Source organism: Gobius niger (genome assembly GCF_951799975.1).
Source record: "Gobius niger genome assembly, chromosome: 10".
NCBI classification, from domain to species: Eukaryota; Metazoa; Chordata; class Actinopteri; order Gobiiformes; family Gobiidae; genus Gobius; species Gobius niger.
The window spans coordinates 11,248,081-11,269,742 of NC_136861.1; the positions used below are offsets into that span (position 1 = coordinate 11,248,081).

Below are 21,662 nucleotides of genomic sequence, written 5' to 3' on the forward strand. Positions count from 1 at the left end.
CTTCTTTAAATTCTGTCAATTGCGGGAGGTCATATTGGTTAAAGTTACAGGAATGAAGCCATGTCTCGGTTATTCTGCCCCAACGCTCCACCTACAGGATCAAAATGTGCGACCATGTGGGCCCACTGAAACTCATGTGTGACGTGAGGTAACATTCGTTCGCCAGTTTTATCAAAAACTTCTCATCAAATTGTTCCAAATGGTCAAAAAAATAAATGTAATTTTGTGTTTTAAGTTGAAAATGATTAGCTTTGTCAGCACACCATTTGTTTTTAGCTAAAACATTGTGATATGTATATATTTTAATTTGCCTTGTGAGTGTAATTTCATGCATGCTACATTTAATACATTTCTGTTCTGTGAAGCACTTACAGGATTATGCTCTACAAGTTATTTTGCCTTGTTTAAATAAGACAGACAAATAATATAATATACAAAAATAATGATAAAATATTAACATTGCCCGATGCACTGGGCTGTTGCGTCTGTGGTGGACCACAGTCATGCATTTCTTGTTAGTCCTCACAGTTTGACCACATGTGGTGGTCACATTTGACACCTATCAAACGTACGTTTTCCATTGCACCACCTGAGGTATGTATAAAAACGAAGGACTCGCCCTGATGCTCGCAGTCAAATCGGCGGAGGTAGACAAGACACAAGTGAGTACAACTTCATTTGCTTCCATTCAAATAACTTTGCATTTTATTCAACTGATTCCTTATATAATGTCAGTCGCTTTAGTTTTAAGGTGCTTTATTACAACATGTTATTTACATGTTAGTGTTCTAGTTTATAAGATGCTTCTGAAATAAATTAGAGAGACCAACTAAATAAACTCCATTCAAAAGTCCTTGCTTTAACTTCTCACTCTGATGCCACGACAGGTGTGGGTTTACATCAGGTGACTGGTTTAGCTCAAAGGTTTTCAATTGGAAGCACCTTATTGAGGAATGTCTTTACTCAATAAGAACAATGCAGGACATATGAGGGGAAAGAAAACTAGAGCTGAAAGGAATAAAACTAAGGTCTTGTTTTTTTATTTATTTTTTTAGCTACCGGTAATTGCTATCATTTTGTCTTGCTGTTTGCATTCACAAATGCGTATGTTCACATAGAGGTGCCGTTATTAAATATAAATAGGATTCAGTGTTTGCTTGTACAGACCCACACTTTGAGAAACTTGGCAACACAGGCTTACATTTGCGCAATGCAAATGTAAGCAATTATTATTATTATATCAGTTTACTCCTGCAATAATAATCTTGTGAACGTTAACCGACAAAATCGCCCTATAGATGTATCTGTCTGATTTCCACCTTGATATTAAATAATAAACTCACGTCTTGCTGTATTGTAGTCTTACTTTTCTGTTTATTCTCCATTTTTTGCAGCTTGTGTGGCTCCACTTCATGGAATCATGTCTCTACTTGTTGTCAGCGTGCTCATGTTATTACTCCCTGAATGTACCCGTCAGTCCTGCACTGATGGAAAACCCAAAGAGTGTCTGGAGGCTGAGTTTGCTCCCGGCACTAATTTGGCTGGAGAAGGATTCGACATCACCAAAATGGAGTATAAAGGAGCTTATGTGATAGACATGAATAAGTGGAAACGCAAAGATAAGACCTGCACCTTATGCACAAACCCCTTTATGGAAAACAAGAAGCAGAAGGTTCCTTTGTCGGTGGTGGACTGGAGAGCGAAGCATTCGTGCAGCTCCAAAGTGAGCGGCCAGCTTCATACATCTAGTGAGTCTCTGCTCAGCTCCAGCAGTTCGTCCGTCGAAAACAACTGGAAGGCAAACTTAGATGTCAATGTGAAAGTCACAAGTGGCAAGTTAATGCTGGCGGGTACACACTCCAAGATGGCTGACTATTCCATGGAGAAAACCAAAAATGACAAGTACAGCTTCTCCAGTCAGAGCATGTCTTGCGAATACTACAGGTGAACTCAGTGCTTTTATTATTCTATAAACAATGACACTGACATTGTGACTAATACTTTCTTTTTTCTTTTTTTGCTTTCAGATACAAGATCTCCAGCACTCCAAAACTGCATCGTGATTTTCAAAAAGCTTTGAAAGGGCTTCCAAAAACCTACAATGCTGAAAGCAAACAACAATATTATCGGCTCATTGACAAGTTTGGTACACACTATATCACAAAGGTAATGTTTACTTTGGGAATATATTATAGGTAATTACTAATGTAATAATAGATAATGTGGCAGAAGGGAGCAACCTGGAAAAGGTTTGTGTCTGGCAGGATTCAGCAAAGATGAAGGTACATGCAACAAGGGAAATAAATAGATTTTGTTTATATTTCACCTGCCTATTGCATTATTAATTAATAACATCTTGTTTAATTCTACCCTCCGAACACTGAGGATGGAATTGAATTTGTACTTTGTGCTTAAGTGTAGTCACCTAAAGTGCTTCACAGGGGACACATTTTCATTCTCTCCATACAAGGAGGCGCTGAAGCAACAGCTGCCCATAGATTGACACAAACACGGCTGTGCACAATTGTGCACATCTGTGCCACTCGACTCTCTGTTCACCATCCACCACTCACTCACAGAGCTCTCACTCAGCCTGGCTTTACAATTTCCCATCCACCAACCAGGACCTTCCCTGCTTAGTTTCTGAGATCTGACGAGATCCAACAAACACAAAATATAGCCACATTGTTGCATCTTTAGGTTGGCTATGTCTTCAGCCCATTAAAAAAAATTGTCATTTTAAGGATCATTCAGATTAGAATGTGGCTTTCATCCCAGGAGGCTAACAATTTGTTTTTCCTCAGGTGCACATGGGCGGCAGTGTGCAGTCGGTGACCAGTATCCGTGAGTGTGAGGCCAGTTTGCAGGGGCTGAGCATGAATGAGGTGCAGTCGTGTCTGGAAGTGGAGGCGTCTGCCAGCTACGGCATATCTGTGTCAGCTCAGGCGGAGGCCAAAAACTGCAAAAAAGACATCCAGAAATCAGACAAGAAGTTGTCCTTCGCCAGCGCCTTCAGTGACAGGTATGACATGGCATTCCTCCCCGATGTGGGAAAATCCTAATTATTATCCTAACTATAAGTGTAGCAGCCAGTACTAACCTGAGCTGCTTCTGTTGCCGACGGACATGTTAGCTGACGCGCTAGCTCACTGAATTCTTGGTCTCAATCAGTCTCGGAGGCTTGATTGTCGTTAAAAGCATTCCTTTATTACCATAATAGTCTAAAATCAGTTCATGCAGTGCAATTCGATTCATGTTAAAAAATAAAACATCTTTACCTCATATTTCAGTACCGCAAAGCGGTCAACAAACGTGTGACCCGTCCGCCTAGCAACTCTATACAGGTAGCAAAGGTCACCGCCTATATCCTGTGTGCCCTTGTCCTGCAGTGACCCCTAGCGGACGTTTACTAGGAGACTACTGGCTCCTACACGCCCTCCCCATAATTGTTCATACACTTTGTGGAACAATTTTCTTCGCTATCTTAGGGGAGCCATGCACTAATCAGTCCAATTAGCAGGCAAATCTTTGTTATTGGTCTCTCAACTATGCTCGTCTTGGTCTGTAGTTGGACAGATCGAACCAATCCTTTCCTATCGGGGAAGACTTCCAACACTCGTCATCATCACTTCCCTTCTCAGCCGTGTCTTCGCCTTCAGCTCCTTCTTTCTCCTCATCACCGTCCGTTTCTTCAGCCTCTTCCTCTCCCTCCATTTCCTCATAGCATATTCTTCATCACCATCTTCAGCTTCCTCTGTTGTTTCCATCTTGGTTGCCTCCTGGTCAGTCTCCATCTCTGCTGCTACACTTTCCGTTTTTTCTTCACCCTCACCAAGATGTTCAGCACTAGGCCTGCCTTCACCTGTAGTTTCTTTGCTTGGGGCTTCCTTTTCTGAAACCGCATTCTGAGCTTCAGTTTCTTCTTTGGTCTGCTCTTCTTCGCTTGGTTTAACATCTTCAGAAATCTCCTCTCCTGGTTTCTCGCCTTGCTTTTCTGTAGCGCCATCCTTGTTCATTACTGAAGCGCCGTCGGTCTTTACTTTGGCATCCATTTTTTCTGTGGTAGACTCATCCTTTTTCACATCTGCAACATCCTCTTCTGCAGAGTCTTCGTAGACTTGAACACGCAACTCATCTCTGGTCCTTTCATGAAGATTATCTGCACCTTCCATTTCCACGTTGGAGTCTTTGGGTTTTTCTTCCTCCTCCTGCACTGCTATCTGTTCTGCGTAGCCTTCGTTGATCATTTCTTCCATCTTTGCTGTGTACTCCTTAAAGAACCGTTTGCTTCGAAGGAACTTTCTCTTGAGATTGAATACTCTTTGTTTTGCCACAGACAGATTATTTGGTAAAGATAAGCATTCATTTCTTAGAGGCAACTTCAAGCTGTAATGGCCGTCCTCCACTGCTGCAGACTCCTCCATGATCTCCATAAACCTTAGATCTTCTCTTGATAGCCCTTTCTCTTCTGTGGCGCTTTCGTCGAAATCATGCTCGAATTGTTTATGCAGCAGTTCTTCAAGTTTACAGACTGAAATCTGATTAACCACAGTTGCTGAGATCTCTTCGTCTGGACAAGTATTGCTGTGGAGGGGGCCATTAATTACCCAGCCCAATGCAGTTCTTATAGCATAAGGTCCCTTATCTCGACTATTGATCACCTCCCAAGGTTCCAATACCCTTGGAGCATTGCTTCCAATCAACAGGTCCACATTAGCCTGTATGTTAGGGATATTGACATTTGCCAGGTACGGCCATCTTGCCAGCTCCTTTTCTGACGCAATACAATCCTTATTCGCAGGCATTTTCTTCTGTGTTAGAACCTCTGGCAGTTGGTGAAAGCAGCTCTTGTCTAATGCAGACACTTCCAAACCCTTTAAAGCGTAAGCTGGTACCACTTTCTCTTGTCCCATGGTCTGAAGGAGGAACTGTGTTTTCTTTCCTGTAATCTTGAGTCTCTGCATAAGCTCTTCGGAACAGAAACTTGCAGTGCTTCCGGGGTCCAGCAGGGCATATGTGTTTATTATTTCAGAGCCCTTTTCAGCTTTAATTTGAACGGGCAAAATGGACAGATAACATCGCTCCTTCCCTGCTCCTGTATGTCCGCAGGTTTGTATATTATCTACCTCTTCCTGTAGCTCTGAACTTCTGTTTTTTCTGTCGATGTGCAACAAAGTATGATGCAGCAACCCGCATAATTTGCAGCTGGAGCGATTTTCACAATTGCGCCTTATATGCCCAGCCTCTAAGCAACCAAAGCAGAGACCCCTTTCTTGCAGCATTTGAACCTTTTCTGCATAACTTTTTCCATGAACGTTTGGGCATTCCTCCACCAAATGACACTGAGAACATAGCGTGCATGCAGCACTATGGTAACATCGAGAGTAGAACAATTGTCGTTTTGCAGTGGAGCAACAGCGGTGACAAAGGTATTGTTTCTTACAGTATTTCCAATCTGCTGCCTAGGCCTAAGGTTGCTCCTGGTTCCTGATGTTATTGCTTGTGTCTCTTGAATATCTCCGAATAGTGGGTCCGATAAGATTTTAACATGCCGCTCCAAAAATTGTACCAAATCTGTAAAGGACGCTCTTTGGTTGGTGTTTTCCAATATATCAAACGCAGTTGATCTCCAACTTTCCCGAAGCTTATAAGGTATTTTTGACAGTATCGTTCTCATATTGCTTGACATATTCATCTCTATCATGTAGTGCAGCTCGACCATTACGTTGCAACAACCGCGAAGAAAAAGGGTGTATGACTGCAGAGCCTTTACATCTTCTGATCTGATTGAGGGCCAAGCCAATGCCTTTTCCATGTATGCAGTAGCAATTTTGTATTCATTCCCAAAATGTTCTTGCAACAGTTGCATTGCCTTGTAATAGCCACGTTCAGGCTCCATATGTTGACAGCTGCGTACCAACTCTCTGGGCTGACCCACTGTAAACTGTTCCAAATAATATAGACAGTCGCTCTTGCAGGTCTTAGCCTCTACTCCTCGTTCAAAGGCTCTTATGAATGATATAAATTGCAAGGGATCCCCATTAAATGCTGTTATCTCTCTGTGGGGCAGGGACATTAGACGTTGTTGCTGCACAAGAGCTGCTGTTATTTCGTTTTGTTTTTCCAAAATAGAGCAAATATCTCCTTGATTTTGATCCACTTGTTGTATATATCTTACACCATGATCGGGTTGAGTTGTGTTTCGTTGTATTATGCTTTCCGTTGACTTCATGTAGGTTCTCGCGGCGGCTGCTTCCAGTTGCAGTGGCCATTTTGAAGTTGGACGCCCTGTATCCTTTAATGGTCTGTATTCCTTTGCTTTAGGATCAAGTGTTATTTTGTTCTTGTCTTGCACCAAGGATTTTTTCATTGCACCTGAGACGGTTGAGCCTTTCTCTGAGGCTTGAAAAACAGCTAATTTGGCTTCTGATGCTGCAAGCTTTCCTTCCAGTTCCAGTTGTTCCTTCCTTTGTTTTATTTTTTGTTCTTGTTCTTCAAGTGCATGTTTTTCCTTTAACACTCGTGCTTCTGCCAACAAAGCAGCTCTGTTGGCTTCAGTTATTATTCTTTCAGATGTAGAGCTACATGAGCTCCCTTTGCTTTGCCTGCTAGATACATTTGATATACTGTCCCCTGGACGAATGGGGTCTTCTGGACCAATGGGGTTCTGTGTACCAATACCCCATTTGGCCTCATTAACGTCAATTGTGGGTAATCTTTCAGTTTCACTTAGCCACCCTCTTATTTCCGATATTGATTCATTGTTAAACATCATTTTTGCTTTGAACCACACCTCATGTTTTTCTCGTTCCTCATCAGGCAACATTTCAATCAATATATTGTGGCAACCCTTTGCTTCATCACAAACGTAAATAAATTCATCGAACATCTTGTGAACAACAGAAACATTCTCTTTTTTATTTACAAGCTCTTGAATATTTTTTCTCAACTTAGCTGCTTTATTTAGCTGATACTTCCTCTCACTTTGCAGCCTTTCGAGCTTATCTGCAAATGCTTTATGAGTCATTTTTACGACGCGCTTTGCTTTGACGACCTGTTCATTAGCCGTATTCTCATCAGTCCCAAAATTTGACTCAGCCCCCCTCTGCATGTCCTCCTCGCGCGATCCCATTGTAAACTCCGATATGACTTGTACTTAATCACCCGGTCGCTTCAGCAAGTCACCACCAATGCATTGGAATTTTAACGTGTGCACACAAACAAATGGCCATATAAACATGTAGCGCTACAGTAGGCCTACTTCGTTGGGCGCCGTGAATACCTGGGGAGCATGAAGATCCGCGTATATCCAGGATGCGCGAAGAGGGATCCGCAGGTGTAGGATAGGTCCGCTGCTCCAGCGAGAGGGCCGAAGACGTCCGCGTCCTCCGTCTCACGCTAAACTGGTGAAGAGTAGGTCCGCTGATCCAGAGAGGGCCGAAGGGGTCCGTGTCCTCCCTCTCGCGATGAACTGCATTAAGCCAGCACTGTTGCTCGTAGCTCCAAGCCACTGTACCCGCACCGTCTTCTCCTTTCCAATGCAGTGCTTCTGAGCGAGCCACAGTTCAAACGAATTAATAGCGTAAAATCCAAAGTCATAGGTTTGTTGACTTATGTAGCAGCCAGTACTAACCTGAGCTGCTTCTGTTGCCGACGGACATGTTAGCTGACGCGCTAGCTCACTGAATTCTTGGTCTCAATCAGTCTCGGAGGCTTGATTGTCGTTAAAAGCATTCCTTTATTACCATAATAGTCTAAAATCAGTTCATGCAGTGCAATTCGATTCATGTTAAAAAATAAAACATCTTTACCTCATATTTCAGTACCGCAAAGCGGTCAACAAACGTGTGACCCGTCCGCCTAGCAACTCTATACAGGTAGCAAAGGTCACCGCCTATATCCTGTGTGCCCTTGTCCTGCAGTGACCCCTAGCGGACGTTTACTAGGAGACTACTGGCTCCTACAATAAGCATTGCTTGAAAATGGTGGTCTGCTTAATGATGTGGAACATCCTTTTTCAGTAGTTTTTCCATTACTGTGCTTACCTAACAACTAATCATCCCAGCCCTGAGACATAATACCATCCAGTTTCATTGAGAAACATTTCGTTTTTTTTCCTTCATGACACTGGAATACAATATACATAATAATTTGGAATGCCGTGTAATTAGTCCATTCTTAATTTACAGTCGATGGTCTTGGCCTTATATGATACCTACATTTGTTTGGTAACGTCCAGGTTCACAGAGATCAAAGGCGGCCACACCACCGAGCCAGACCTGATGTTCTCCTCGGACAAAGACCCATCGGCCTACAAAGAGTGGCTGAACTCACTGCCCCAGCAACCAGACATCCTCTCTTACTCCCTGGACTCTCTGCATGAGCTGCTGCCGCCCAAAACCCTGTCCCACAAACAGCTGCGCACCGCCATCAGCCATTACATCCTGGAGAGAGGGCTGTGGAGGAACTGCAGCGCCCCCTGTCCCGCCGGAGTCAAGACGGATCCCCGGGACCCCTGTGTGTGTCAGTGCCACAACAACGCCGCGGTGAGCCAGAACTGCTGCCCCACACAGAGAGGGCTGGCGCGGGTCATCATCACTGTGCAGCGGGCCACGGGGCTCTGGGGCGACAGCACCACTGCCACTGACGGGTACGTGAAAGTCTTCAGAGGGGAGACGTTTTGGAGATCCCGAGTTGTCTCCAACAATAACAACCCTCACTTCGGGTACGTCATCGACTGGGGAAATGTGAATCTCCTCATGGGAGACAAAGTGCGATTCGAAGTCTGGGACCAGGACAATAACTGGGACGATGATAAATTGGGGGGATGTGAGCGAGTTCTTACGCCCGGGGTCAAAGAAGACGTGTGTTTTCTTAACCACGGACGACTGTTTTTCAAAATGCACGTTGTGTGTGCCCCGAGTCTTGGTGGAAACTCTTGCTCAGATTATATACCATCACCCATGAGCAAGACACTGGAGGGGTGGTTCAGGTCCCGTCACGCCCATCCTGTTCCCAAAGCCCTGCTGCAGGAGTGGGGCGTCTTCATGAACGCGCCAAAGAGCAACCAAACCAGAGTCTGAGCAACAACAGTACGCCTTGAGGTTGACTTTGTAATATTTTCTTGCTTTTGCGATTACGATCTATGATGTCCATGCTTTAGAGCAGGGGTGCCCAAAGTATTAGCCCGCCAGAGAGTGACCAACTTTTGTGCCGCATATGACTAATACCAACTCTCTCCCATTCATTCTCAATGGTAAATTTGGATGCAGTACACTGTTTGGCCACCAGCGTCAAAATTGGGGGCGCTGTTTCACTCCTATCACAAAGTTAAGCATACACTTGGTTTTGGTGTTTATCAAACATAGAGCGATGTAGCATCAACTCCCAGTTTTCCAACAATTATTGCAAAGATTGTTGACATCAACAAAGGTATGTGTTAAAAATTGACTTAAAAAAGAATTGATGCTGAACTGACACTTTCAAAATGATCTTATATGGCATTTTCTTTGACTCATATGAATGAGATAAAGTCACTGTAGACACAGGCTTTTGCCATAGTAAACATTTGTTTTAATGTAGCACGTTACTTGCATAGATAGAATGATATGCAAATGTAAACGTACACCAAAAAATAAACTAAAGTAACTAGTAAGGTATTATTTGCTGTTGTGTTTCACGCTTGACATGGCTGTGTTTGGCCCGTGACCCACAGGCACTTATTCATTTTGGCCCTAGGGCACAAAAAGTTTGGGCACTCCTGCTTTAGAGTGACTTTGAGCAGCTATGTAGAGTACGCACACGATTGTTTTATTCATGAACAGATTTTGTTGTCATGTTATTACAATGCTGTGACATCATCCGCAAAATTGCTGTCATACAATGTTTTAAATTGCAGTTTCTGAACCACTGCTTCTGTTTTCCAAATGCCAAATAAATCTTTACCATAAACTTGTACTAAGTATTTCTATTGATGCAATAACAATAAAATCCAAAGTATTTTGTACATCTCCGTTCCATCATTGTGGTCGAAGATTGTATTGAAGTTATCTTAGCTCTCTGGGTTTGTGATGAGGCAGATCTTCAAAAATGGGTTAGGGTTTGATTTTGTTTACGTTTAATTTATTTAATTTTCCTTGTGAGTGTAATTGTATGCATGCTACATTTAATACATTACTGTTCTGTAAATCACTTTGAATTACTTTGTGTTCAGATTATGCTCTACTAAGTAATACTGCCTTGCCAAAAAAAAAAAAAAAAAAGACGCACTGGGCTGTTTAGTCTTTGTTGAACAACAGTCATACATTTCTTGTTCAGTCTTCAAAGCTTAACCACATGGTACTGTGGGGGGCTTGACACCTATCAAACGTGCGTTTTCCACTGCGTCTGAAACCACCTGAGGTATGTATAAAAACGAAAGACTCGCCCTGATGCTCGCAGTCAAATCGGCGGAGGCAGACAAGACACAAGTGAGTACAACTTCATTTGCTTCTATTCAAATAACTTTGCATTTTATTCAACCGATTTCATATACAATGTCAGCAGCTTTGGTTTTAAGGTTCTCTATTATAACAAAAGATGCTTCTGAAATAGAGAGACCGACTCAATAAGCTCAAGTCCTGGCTTTTACTTCTCATTCTGATGCCACGATAGGTGAGAGTTTACATCAGGTGACTGGTTTAGCTCAAAGGTTTTCAATTGGAAGTACTTATCGTATGGAGAGAAGCATTATATTTATTACATTATTATATTATTATATTTTTAGGAAAGGCAAGACAAGTTTATTTGTAGAGCACAATTCATACACAAGGCAATTCCAAGTGCTTCACAGTTGCATAAAATTATAAGAAAGCAAATTAAATCAAAAAGACATCAACATAAAAATGCATCAATTACACTAAAAGGCCAGGAGACCGAGCTCGAGCTCTCAGGGCCCGAGATATTTGCTATTATATTCTGTCACTGTTTGCATTCACAAATATGTTCATGTGGAGGGTGTATGCCTTTATAACTCGAATAGGATTCAGTGTTTTTTACAAAAATGTCCATATACGCAGTACCACCGTGCCGCTCAATATGTGGCACGGTGGTACTGCGGTTAGTGTTTGTGCTTCACAATTAGAAGGTCTCAGGTTGGAGTCCCACCTGGACAGGGCCTTTCTGTGTAGAAATGCATGTTCTCCTCATGTCTGAGTTGGTTTCCCCTGGGTACTCTGCTTTCCCCTACCGCGAAAACATGAACCAATAGTGAATGCAGTGTGTGAGTGAGTGGTGGTCGGAGGGACCGATGGCACAGACTGGTCGCCTCGCTTCCGTCATTCTACCCCAGAGCAGCTGTGGTTACAATAATAGCTTATCACCACCGAGTGTGGCGTGAATGAATCATGACTACAGTGTGGCACTTTGAGAAACTTGGCAACACAGGCTTGTAAAGTGCAAGTGTAAGCCATTATGTTTATTACTGTGTCAGGTATATACTCCTGCGATAACAATCTTGTAGCTGAAAGTCATTTTAACAACATTTGTGGTTGAGTGATTAAATAATGCCACCACTTTTCCATGCTTGTTGAACCATTTAGTTGAGCTTTGCTGGACTTTATGCCAGTTTATGTTTCAGACACCCAATAAATACAGATAAATGAACCATAAGTCAGTTCAAACCATCATCAGTGTGAACGTTAGACAAAATCGCCCTTTAGATGTATCTGTCTAAGCTCATGTGAACACAACTTGCCTGCGTGTCTTGCTGTATTGTAGTCTTAGTTTTCTGTTTATTCTCCATTTTTTGCAGCTTGTGTGGCTCCACTTCATGGAATCATGTCTCTACTTGTTGTCAGCGTGCTCATGTTATTACTCCCTGAATGTACCCGTCAGTCCTGCACTGATGGAAAACCCAAAGAGTGTCTGGAGGCTGAGTTTGCTCCCGGCACTAATTTGGCTGGAGAAGGATTCGACATCACCAAAATGGAGTATAAAGGAGCTTATGTGATAGACATGAATAAGTGGAAACGCAAAGATAAGACCTGCACCTTATGCACAAACCCCTTTATGGAAAACAAGAAGCAGAAGGTTCCTTTGTCGGTGGTGGACTGGAGAGCGAAGCATTCGTGCAGCTCCAAAGTGAGCAGCCAGCTTCATACATCTAGTGAGTCTCTGCTCAGCTCCAGCAGTTCGTCCGTCGAAAACAACTGGAAGGCAAACTTAGATGTCAATGTGAAAGTCGCAAGTGGCAAGTTAATGCTGGCGGGTACACACTCCAAGATGGCTGACTATTCCATGGAGAAAACCAAAAATGACAAGTACAGCTTCTCCAGTCAGAGCATGTCTTGCGAGTACTACAGGTGAACTCAGTGCTTTTATTATTCTATAAACAATGACACTGACATTGTGACTAATGCTTTCTTTTTTCTTTTCTTGCTTTCAGATACAAGATCTCCAGCACTCCAAAACTGCATCGTGATTTTCAAAAAGCTTTGAAAGGGCTCCCAAAAACCTACAATGCTGAAAGCAAACAACAATATTATCGGCTCATTGACAAGTTTGGTACACACTATATCACAAAGGTAATGTTTACTTTGGGAATATATTATAGGTAATTACTAATGTAATAATAGATAATGTGGGTGCAACCTGGAAAAGGTTTGTGTCTGGCAGGATTCAGCAAAGATGAAGGATTAACTCTTTTTATTCACACATCCAGAGGCGTAACTTGCCATTAGAGAGCAAGCGTGCGCAGCGTGTTGGGAATAAACAGACACAGCTCCGACAAAATGTGCAGAAGTTCTGCCTCTGGCAACAAAAACGAAACAAAAGGAGGAAAAAAGAGGAGGAAGGAGAGCAGCGAGTGTAATAAGTTACTGTAGCTGTATGTCTCTGAAGTGCTTTCTTTTAGCCGCCTTCATTGTTATCCTCCAAACATCATCAAGCACCAATCCACCAACCAGGACCTTCCCTGCTTAGTTTACGAGATCAGACGAGATCCGGCAAACACAAAATGGTATAGCCACATTGTTGCATCTTTAGGTTGGCTATGTCTTCAGCCCATTCAAAATAATTGTCATTTTAAGGATCATTCAGATTAGAATGTGGCTTTCATCCCAGGAGGCTAACAATTTGTTTTTCCTCAGGTGCACATGGGCGGCAGTGTGCAGTCGGTGACCAGTATCCGCGAGTGTGAGGCCAGTTTGCAGGGGCTGAGCATGAATGAGGTGCAGTCGTGTCTGGAAGTGGAGGCGTCTGCCAGCTACGGCATATCTGTGTCAGCTCAGGCGGAGGCCAAAAACTGCAAAAAAGACATCCAGAAATCAGACAAGAAGTTGTCCTTCGCCAGCTCCTTCAATGACAGGTATGACGTGCATGCCTCGCCAGATGTGGGAAAATCCTAAATATTTAGAGAGGGTTAAAGACTCGTCCCTCACCACTGGAAAATATTTCAATCAGTATTTCTGACATGTTTTTTTTTGCTATTGTTCCTATTTGGTGTCACTTGACATCTACCGTCATATTATACCTTCAGTAATGTTAGCCAATTACAAACTTCGAAGGAAACAGATGTTAACTTTTCAACTACCATCATTACTGCTGACTGGTGCAACAGGGTGTACAGAATAAAAAATACAGACACAAAAACACAAAACCTTATTCTCCATAGTTCCTAGATCTTAGAGCCCACCGTCCTGTCTACTCCCCACTCAAACTATGCTACATTATTTTAACATTTTTCTGTTGCTTTTCAAACACTGACAATGGATTGTTTCACATTGTACCTATTCACTCTTTCAAAAGAAATTGTCAAAGTGTGAGGACTTAAGAATGGACAAAGTGAGGATGGCTTCCCCCATAGCGTAACACGGGCTAACTGAAGCTTGTTCATGCTAACAATTTGGCTGGGTTCTTCAAGGCAGGTCCATTATTTAGAACAGAGCGAAAATAAAACTAGCGAAAGGGGAAAAGATTGGAACAATTTTGTGAGTGTTCACGCAAACACATGGAGGTAAGAATGACAGACCGTCATTCAATAACGATTAAAGAGGAAAAAACGTTTGAATGGAAAGACCATTAGAGAAAGGAACTTCTGGAGCCGTCACAGATTTCCTTGCGCCTTTAGGAAGAAGAAGGTTTTAAGTAGTCCATTCTTAATTTACAGTCAGTGGTCTTGGCCTTACATGATGCCTAATTTGCTTTACATTTGTTTGGTAATGTCCAGGTTCACAGAGATCAAAGGCGGCCACACCACCGAGCCAGACCTGATGTTCTCCTCGGACAAAGACCCATCGGCCTACAAAGAGTGGCTGAACTCACTGCCCCAGCAACCAGACATCCTCTCTTACTCCCTGGACTCTCTGCATGAGCTGCTGCCGCCCAAAACCCCGCCCCACAAACAGCTGCGCACCGCCATCAGCCATTACATCCTGGAGAGAGGGCTGTGGAGGAACTGCAGCGCCCCCTGTCCCGCCGGAGTCAAGACGGACCCCCGGGACCCCTGTGTGTGTCAGTGCCACAACAACGCCGCGGTGAGCCAGAACTGCTGCCCCACACAGAGAGGGCTGGCGCGGGTCATCATCACTGTGCAGCGGGCCACGGGGCTCTGGGGCGACAGCACCACTGCCACTGACGGGTACGTGAAAGTCTTCAGAGGGGAGACGTTTTGGAGGTCCCGGGTTGTCTCCAACAATAACAACCCTCACTTCGGATACGTCATCGACTGGGGAAATGTGAATCTCCTCATGGGAGACAAAGTGCGATTCGAAGTCTGGGACCAGGACAGTAACTGGGACGATGATAATTTGGGGGGATGTGAGCGAGTTCTTGCGCCCGGGGTCAAAGAAGACATGTGTTTTCTTACCCACGGACAACTGTTTTTCAAAATGCACGTTGTGTGTGCCCCGAGTCTTGGCGGAAACTCTTGCTCAGACTATGAAGCTTCACCCATGAGCAAGACACTGGAGGGGTGGTTCAGGTCCCGTCACGCCCATCCTGTTCCCAAAGCCCTGCTGCAGGAGTGGGGCGTCTTCATGAACGCGCCAAAGAGCAACCAAACCAGAGTCTGAGCAACAACAGTACGCCTTGAGGTTGACTTTGTACTACGATCTATGACGTTTGTGCTTTAGAGTGACTTTGAGCAGCTATGTAGAGTACGCACAAGATTCTTTTATTCATATACAGATTTTGCTGTCATATTATTGCTATGCTATGACATAATCCGCAAAATTGTTTGGATCAAATTGTAATGTTGCTGATATACAATGGTTTATATTACATATTCAGAACCACTGCTTCTGTTTTCCAAATGTCTTTACCATAAACGTGTCCTAAGTATTTCTATTGATGCAAAAACAATAAAATCCAAAGTACCTTATGCATCTTTGTTCCATCTTTGTGGTCGAAGATTGTATTGAAGTTATCTTAGCTCAGATGAGGCAGATCTTCTAAATGGGTTAGGGTTAAAACTATGATTGATACCACTGACATTACCCCATAAAACAAAGTAATAAATAAAATAGCCTAACAACCTGTCCAATGCACTTCAATGATACGGTATATATCGTTGCTCAAATGGGTCTCAAACTCATCTTCCAGCTGAGTAAGTATTGACCACCTATTTCTCTTTAACAACCACAGGCCTCTCCACTTCACAGAAATGATGTATCTGTGGCCGCTCATTCTTCACTGACTGGAAACCTAGTCATAGTTTCACATTCTCTCATGCATGTTCAGGGCTACCGTGAGACCACCAGCACAACTTAATACAACGGAAACGATCTTACGAACCACATTAGTTACTCTCTACCCCCTTTTTTCCCCCCTCAAAGCCTCTGGTCAACCAACTACACGCCCCCAACAAAAGCACTTTAAAACCCAGCAGAGCGTTGGCACATTGTTGATTAGTAGGAGTTGAAGCATGCATTTGTGAGAAAAGAGGTAAGTCTACTTTATTATATTGGTTAGTAATTATGTTTTTGTTTAGTTTTTTTTTACATTTTGGTAGTTTTATTTGTGAACAATACCTCAGAAAACGACTTTGCTGGGAGCGGGACATCAACAGCTCATCTTCATAGAGACTGGTTTAACTACAAGTAACCATAACATAAAGGGGGCCATTTATACCAAGCGTTCGCTGATGTGCAAAAGCGGATCGGCATCAGAGTCATTTACGCATTTTTAGGACCCCAAATCATGTCGATTTTGGGGTCCTGGCAACTTTCAAATGATAAATTAGCCCACAAATTGCTTGATGCTGTTCTAGTATGTTTTAAAAAGTTACGTCTTCCTTCAATGCTTGATATGGATAACCCACTGCCACCAAAGCAGTAGCCCATTAAGTATTGCTGGGATGTTTCGTGTCACACTGTTTCAACCTGAACTATTCCAGATTGTGGCTTTAAGTTGTCCAAAATGTATAAAACTTAAAACAATAATGAAATAAAGGAAACAATTAGAAAATATAAACGCCAATAAATAAAATAAAACCAAATGAAACATTCCTATAGAAGCGCGATCTAGGAATCCAAGATTTAAAAACAAAGTATTGCTTGGAAAGGTATATTAAACGTATCTATTGCTGGGTTGCAGGTCACATCACAGCATTCTAAAGGCCTATACTATAATAAAGAGGAAAAATAATTTTGTTTTTGAGGAAATCTTTGGTCTTGTACAGAGAGGTCATGGACCCAATGACTGATATTAATGATCACTTTTCTAATTCATATATTTTCTTTTTAGCTACGATTTGTGAAAGTGTAATGCTGTTAATAAAAAACTGGCTCCTGCCCCCCACTGGGTCCGGTGACATCGTCACAATCTAGACCCAGCAATTGGTCTTTTTTTTAACCAGAGTGAAGTCTGTTTCCAGTGTTGCGTGATGAATCATACTAAATTAGACATTAGAATAGGACTTGAAATTAGTTGTTTTTAAACACATGATTGTGCACCTGCAAAAACATTTCCTAGAGTGTGTGCTACACTTCAGCCTCTACGCTGAGACTAAGTTGCTCACCAACACATTAAATCTACTGCTTTTCGCAAGATACAAATCTATATGAATGTTTTAATTTGTGATTATCTAGGTCATAAATGAGTTTAGGGACACAAGAGCAGTAAAAACAGGCAACCCCAATACCAAGCCCTGAGGTACACCACAAGCAGATGCACCACAAGCAGATGTACCAAAGATGTGTGGAGGGCAGATGACAATCACAACTAAGCAGTTGCACATAAACAAGAGAAGAGCACGGGCTTAGGGGCGACAGTGACACAGATGGTAGAACGGGTCGTCTCATGATTGGAAGGTCAGGGGTTCGAATCCCACCTCCTGAATGTTCACACTGTTATGTGTCCTTGGGCAAGACACTTCACCCACCTTGCCTCCAGTGGCTGCATACACTGGTGTATGAATGAGAATATAAGTGGGTGAGTGGTTCCTTGCTGTAAAGCGCTTTGAGTGCCTAATGTAGGTGGAAAAGCGCTATATATGTTGAACATTATGAAAGATTTTGTGACAACTGGACACTCGGAGTCATTTACCAAGTGTTTGCTCTTGTACAAAAGGAGTAGCACAGTCATTTGTGTAGTTTAAGCTCACGCAGCATTCTCTCATCTATCATCAGATATGCTCTAATACTGTAATGAAGGAGATACCAAATTACATTATTAGATGCATTCTGCAAACAGCCACAAATAACAGTATGCGATTCTCAAGCCTGCATTTGCTATTTATCACCTGTCTCTTGATAAAGGACTCCCTTTATTTCCTGACACGTGCAAATGACTAGTAATGAAAGTACAGAAATGTATCAACAACATTTCACATCACACATATGTAAATAGTAAATGTTTGACCATTTTACTGCTATAAATAGCTTCAGTTAAACTAGAACAGATGAATTTAAATGGCCATTTTGTCTAAGATTCACTGCAATGACCTTTTTTTTTTTTAAACTCTTCTCCCTAACCAGGATTTTGTACTTTCAAACTTTGTGATTGTATTTCGTAGGGTAAAATTGTGTCATCAAAATGCCTTTGTTGAAGATCTTCCTCTGCGCCATCCTCCTCCTCCTCCCTCACTGCTCACATCAGTGCGAAGAAGGAAAACCCAAAGAGTGTCAGGAGGCTGAATTTGCTCCTGGCTCTAATTTGGCCGGAGAAGGTTTCGACATCACCACAATGGAGCGTAAGGGAGCTTATGTGATAGACATGAACCAGTGGCAACGCGAAGGAAACAATTCTTGCACCTTATGCACGAACCCCTTCCTGGACAACAAGAAGCAGAAAGTGCCCCTGGCGGTGGAGGACTGGAGAGCGAAGCAGTCGTGCAGCGCCAAGGTCAACAGCCAGCTTCATAAGTCAAGTGAATCTCTACTCAAATCCGTCCGTGCATCCATCCAAAACAACTGGAAGACAAACTTAAACTTCTCCAAAGCAGACCTGAGCGGCAAGTTAATGCTGGCGGGCACTGACTCCAAGATAGCCAAGTATGCGATGGACAAAACTAAAAGTGACAAGTATAGCTTCTCCAGTCAAAGCGTGTCCTGTGAATACTACAGGTATGAAATTAAAAATGTGCAGATTCTTCTTCTCCTTCTTGTCTCACCAAATGCTTGTTTGTCTTTTCCACAATAGGTACAGAACCTCCAGCACCCCAAAGCTGCACGGGGATTTTCAAAACGCAATAAATGGACTTCCCAAAGTTTACGACGCTCAGACCAAGCATAGGTTCTACAGACTCATTGACAACTTCGGCACACATTACATCACAAAGGTAAAAAACTATGATCATTCCTTACAAACATTATCCAGTGAGACTAAAGCACCAATGTGGCGAATATGGCGGCCAGTGTAAGTCCCCTGGTTGAATAAACATGTAACTCTTCATGGCAGGTGACTCTGGGAGGCAGTGTGCAGTCGGTGACCAGTATCCGTGAGTGTGAGAGCTGCCTGCAGGGCCTGAGTGTACAGGAGGTGCAGATGTGTCTGGAGATGGAGGCTTCGGCCAGCATTAAAGCCTCACTCTCCATCGTAGCCAAACACTGTAAACGAGACAGACGCCAAACCAATGACACTCGGACCTTCTCAGACAAGTACAGTGACCGGTGAGACGAGTATCTCAGTTTAATCCAAGTAAAATGATTGAACCATTGTTAATTGGTCATGTATACATTTCCACAGTTGAGCTGTTATTGCGTCACCTAGAATACGATTATTTTGGCCTTTTATTTTGCAGCTCTAGTACACAACCTCCCAAACTTACATTGCCTGACCAAAAAAAAAGTTGCTTCCTCCATTTAACTGTTATGATCTGGAGTTGCTGCAACAATATGATCCAGAAGAATGAGATCATCAGCCAGGCTATTCCATAATGGCAAAATGCCGGGATTTATCGGGCTCACATTGTGAAGGAGTGGTTCAGGAAGCATTAGACATTGTACTGTTATCACTACGTGTTGGACTCTGTGTATGTTAACTCAGGTCAGCAGCGAGCCAATCTCGTTTTTCATGACCCAGGAAACTGAGCATCTTCGTCCTTTACTACAGCCATCTTGATAGCTTACAATTATTGTAATTGTGGATGAATTCAATGAAAAGCTGAGTGAAACTGAAATAAACTGAAATAAAATATGCATTAACTCCAATGTCAAAATAAATGCCCTACAAAAAGGGCTAATGCCACAAACTAGGCATAAACATAGCGTTGCTTGATGCTAATATTCATTAGCAGCATTGCTATGCTAATACACAAGCTAAACAGACTCTTGGAAAAGGCCTATTCCTCTTGGTGACAACAAATGTACAAAAACCAAAAACAAAACACATAAAAACTTACAGCCATTGCTTTTGAAGGTGTAAATAAAGATGTAGAACACAGGAGTCAAGTTTGGGCATGGACAGACAGGTTTTCCCCAGCGAGTTTTTCTCCATCTGGCTTCTGCTTCAGCTACCCATAATGCACTGCGACTACTGACAATGCCTTCAAAATAAAGTTCAGCGTAACCTGTGTTGACTGTGTATGAACAAATACCTACCTTTTAACCAAATGACTGTTTTTAGTATGAATTGTAACAGATTAATTATGACATATTTATTTCTAAATTATTAAGAACAATTTTTAACCTTTTCAAGGAAACACACTTTATCGGCCTATTTTCACGCATGGATTGGCCTCCACAGAGTCCAGATCTTAACCCCTTTGAGAATCTTTGGGATGTGTTGGAGAAGGCTTTGCACAGTGGTCACGCTCTCCCATCATCAACAATACAAGATCTTGGGAAGAATTTAATGCAACACTATGTAGATGGAAATATTTCTTTTGACATTGCAGAAGCTTTTTCACACAATGTGAAAGTTGTGATTTTTTTGTGTGGCGACTTATTATTTAATCAGACAGTGTGTTCCAGGTTCACTGAGATCAAAGGCGGCCACACCAAGGAGCCAGACCTGATGTTCTCCGCAGACAAAGACCCATCGGCCTACAAAGAGTGGCTGAACTCACTGCCCCAGTACCCAGACGTCATCTCCTACTCCCTGGACTCTCTGCACGAGCTGCTGCCGCCCAACACCCCGTCCCACAAACAGCTGCGCACCGCCATCAGTCACTACATCCTGGAGAGAGGGCTGTGGAGGAACTGCAGCGCCCCCTGTCCCGCCGGAGTCAAAACTGACCCTCGGGACCCCTGTGTGTGTCGGTGCCACAACGACGCCGCCGTGAACCAGGACTGCTGCCCCACACAGAGAGGGCTGGCGCGGGTCACCATCACTGTGCAGCGGGCCACAGGGCTCTGGGGCGACCGCCATACCCTCACGGATGGGTACGTGAAAGTCTTCGTCAACAAGAAACAGGTCCGACGCACTCCTGTCATCATGAACAACAACGAGCCGCGCTGGAACGACGTCACAGACCTGGGTAAGGTCGATCTGTCGACAGGACACAGGCTGCGATTCGAGGTTTGGGACCTGGACAACAACTGGAACGACGATCTTCTGGGAGTGTGTGAAAGAGATCTCACCTCTGGGGTTAGACAGGACGTGTGTAGCCTTCAACATGGCCGAATGTTTTTTAAATTGCAGGTTGAGTGCGCGCCGAGCCTGGGCGGAGACTTGTGCACAGATTATAAAGCTACGCCCATGAGCCAAACATTGAGGGGGTGGTTCAGGTCTCGTTACGCCCATCCTGTCCCTAAAGCCATGCTGCAGGAGTGGGGAGTGATTCCAAACTCACAGAGGAACAAGAGCTTCACCGATGGCTCTATATAACCATTTATGCACCAAAAGGTTTGCATCTGAGCTTATGCTTCAAGCAGGCTTTGGCTTTAGGTCTCACAGGTCTCACTTTGGCTGGTTGTTAGACGACAACTACTATTTTCATTTGCCAGACTGTAATATTATCTTTTTGATTTCTTGAATGTGGTCTTTATAATCTACATCAGCAGTATCTCAACTATAGCTTTGAGAGTCATCTTGAAACCCTGTGAGGCTACAGAGTACAGAAGATGACTCAAGAACCTTCATTGAAGATTTCCTCTCATCATAATAATATTTTAAACTTAGTTGATTGACTGCGGAATTCTTCCGCAGTCAATTATTGGTTTTCATGTTCTTTATTGATTGACTGCGGAATTCTTCCGCAGTCAATTATTGGTTTTCATGTTCTTTATTATTATTCCTCTTCC

General features: G+C 43.1%; 3 protein-coding genes across 3 annotated transcripts; all 3 read left to right on the plus strand.

The window, feature by feature from the left end:
- Positions 1-647: 647 nt before the first annotated feature.
- On the plus strand, positions 648-9,159 carry LOC306969400 (perforin-1-like). Its single transcript, XM_079565021.1, has 5 exons — positions 648-662; positions 1,395-1,944; positions 2,028-2,166; positions 2,805-3,022; positions 8,240-9,159. The coding sequence occupies exons 2-5, from the start codon at positions 1,421-1,423 to the stop codon at positions 9,081-9,083; spliced, it is 1,725 nt and encodes a 574-aa protein (XP_079421147.1). The 5' UTR covers positions 648-662; positions 1,395-1,420; the 3' UTR covers positions 9,084-9,159.
- Positions 9,160-11,794: 2,635 nt separating this feature from the next.
- On the plus strand, positions 11,795-15,065 carry LOC306969710 (perforin-1-like). Its single transcript, XM_079565411.1, has 4 exons — positions 11,795-12,341; positions 12,425-12,563; positions 13,128-13,345; positions 14,207-15,065. Exons 1-4 carry the CDS (start codon positions 11,818-11,820, stop codon positions 15,048-15,050), a joined length of 1,725 nt encoding a protein of 574 aa, XP_079421537.1. The 5' UTR covers positions 11,795-11,817; the 3' UTR covers positions 15,051-15,065.
- Positions 15,066-18,012: 2,947 nt separating this feature from the next.
- LOC306969117 (perforin-1-like) lies at positions 18,013-21,246 on the plus strand (the record flags this gene model as incomplete). The annotated part of the gene is made up of 4 exons (XM_079564718.1): positions 18,013-18,542; positions 18,619-18,757; positions 18,877-19,088; positions 20,391-21,246. The coding sequence occupies 4 exons, from the start codon at positions 18,013-18,015 to the stop codon at positions 21,244-21,246; spliced, it is 1,737 nt and encodes a 578-aa protein (XP_079420844.1).
- Between the last annotated feature and the right edge of the window lie 416 nt (positions 21,247-21,662).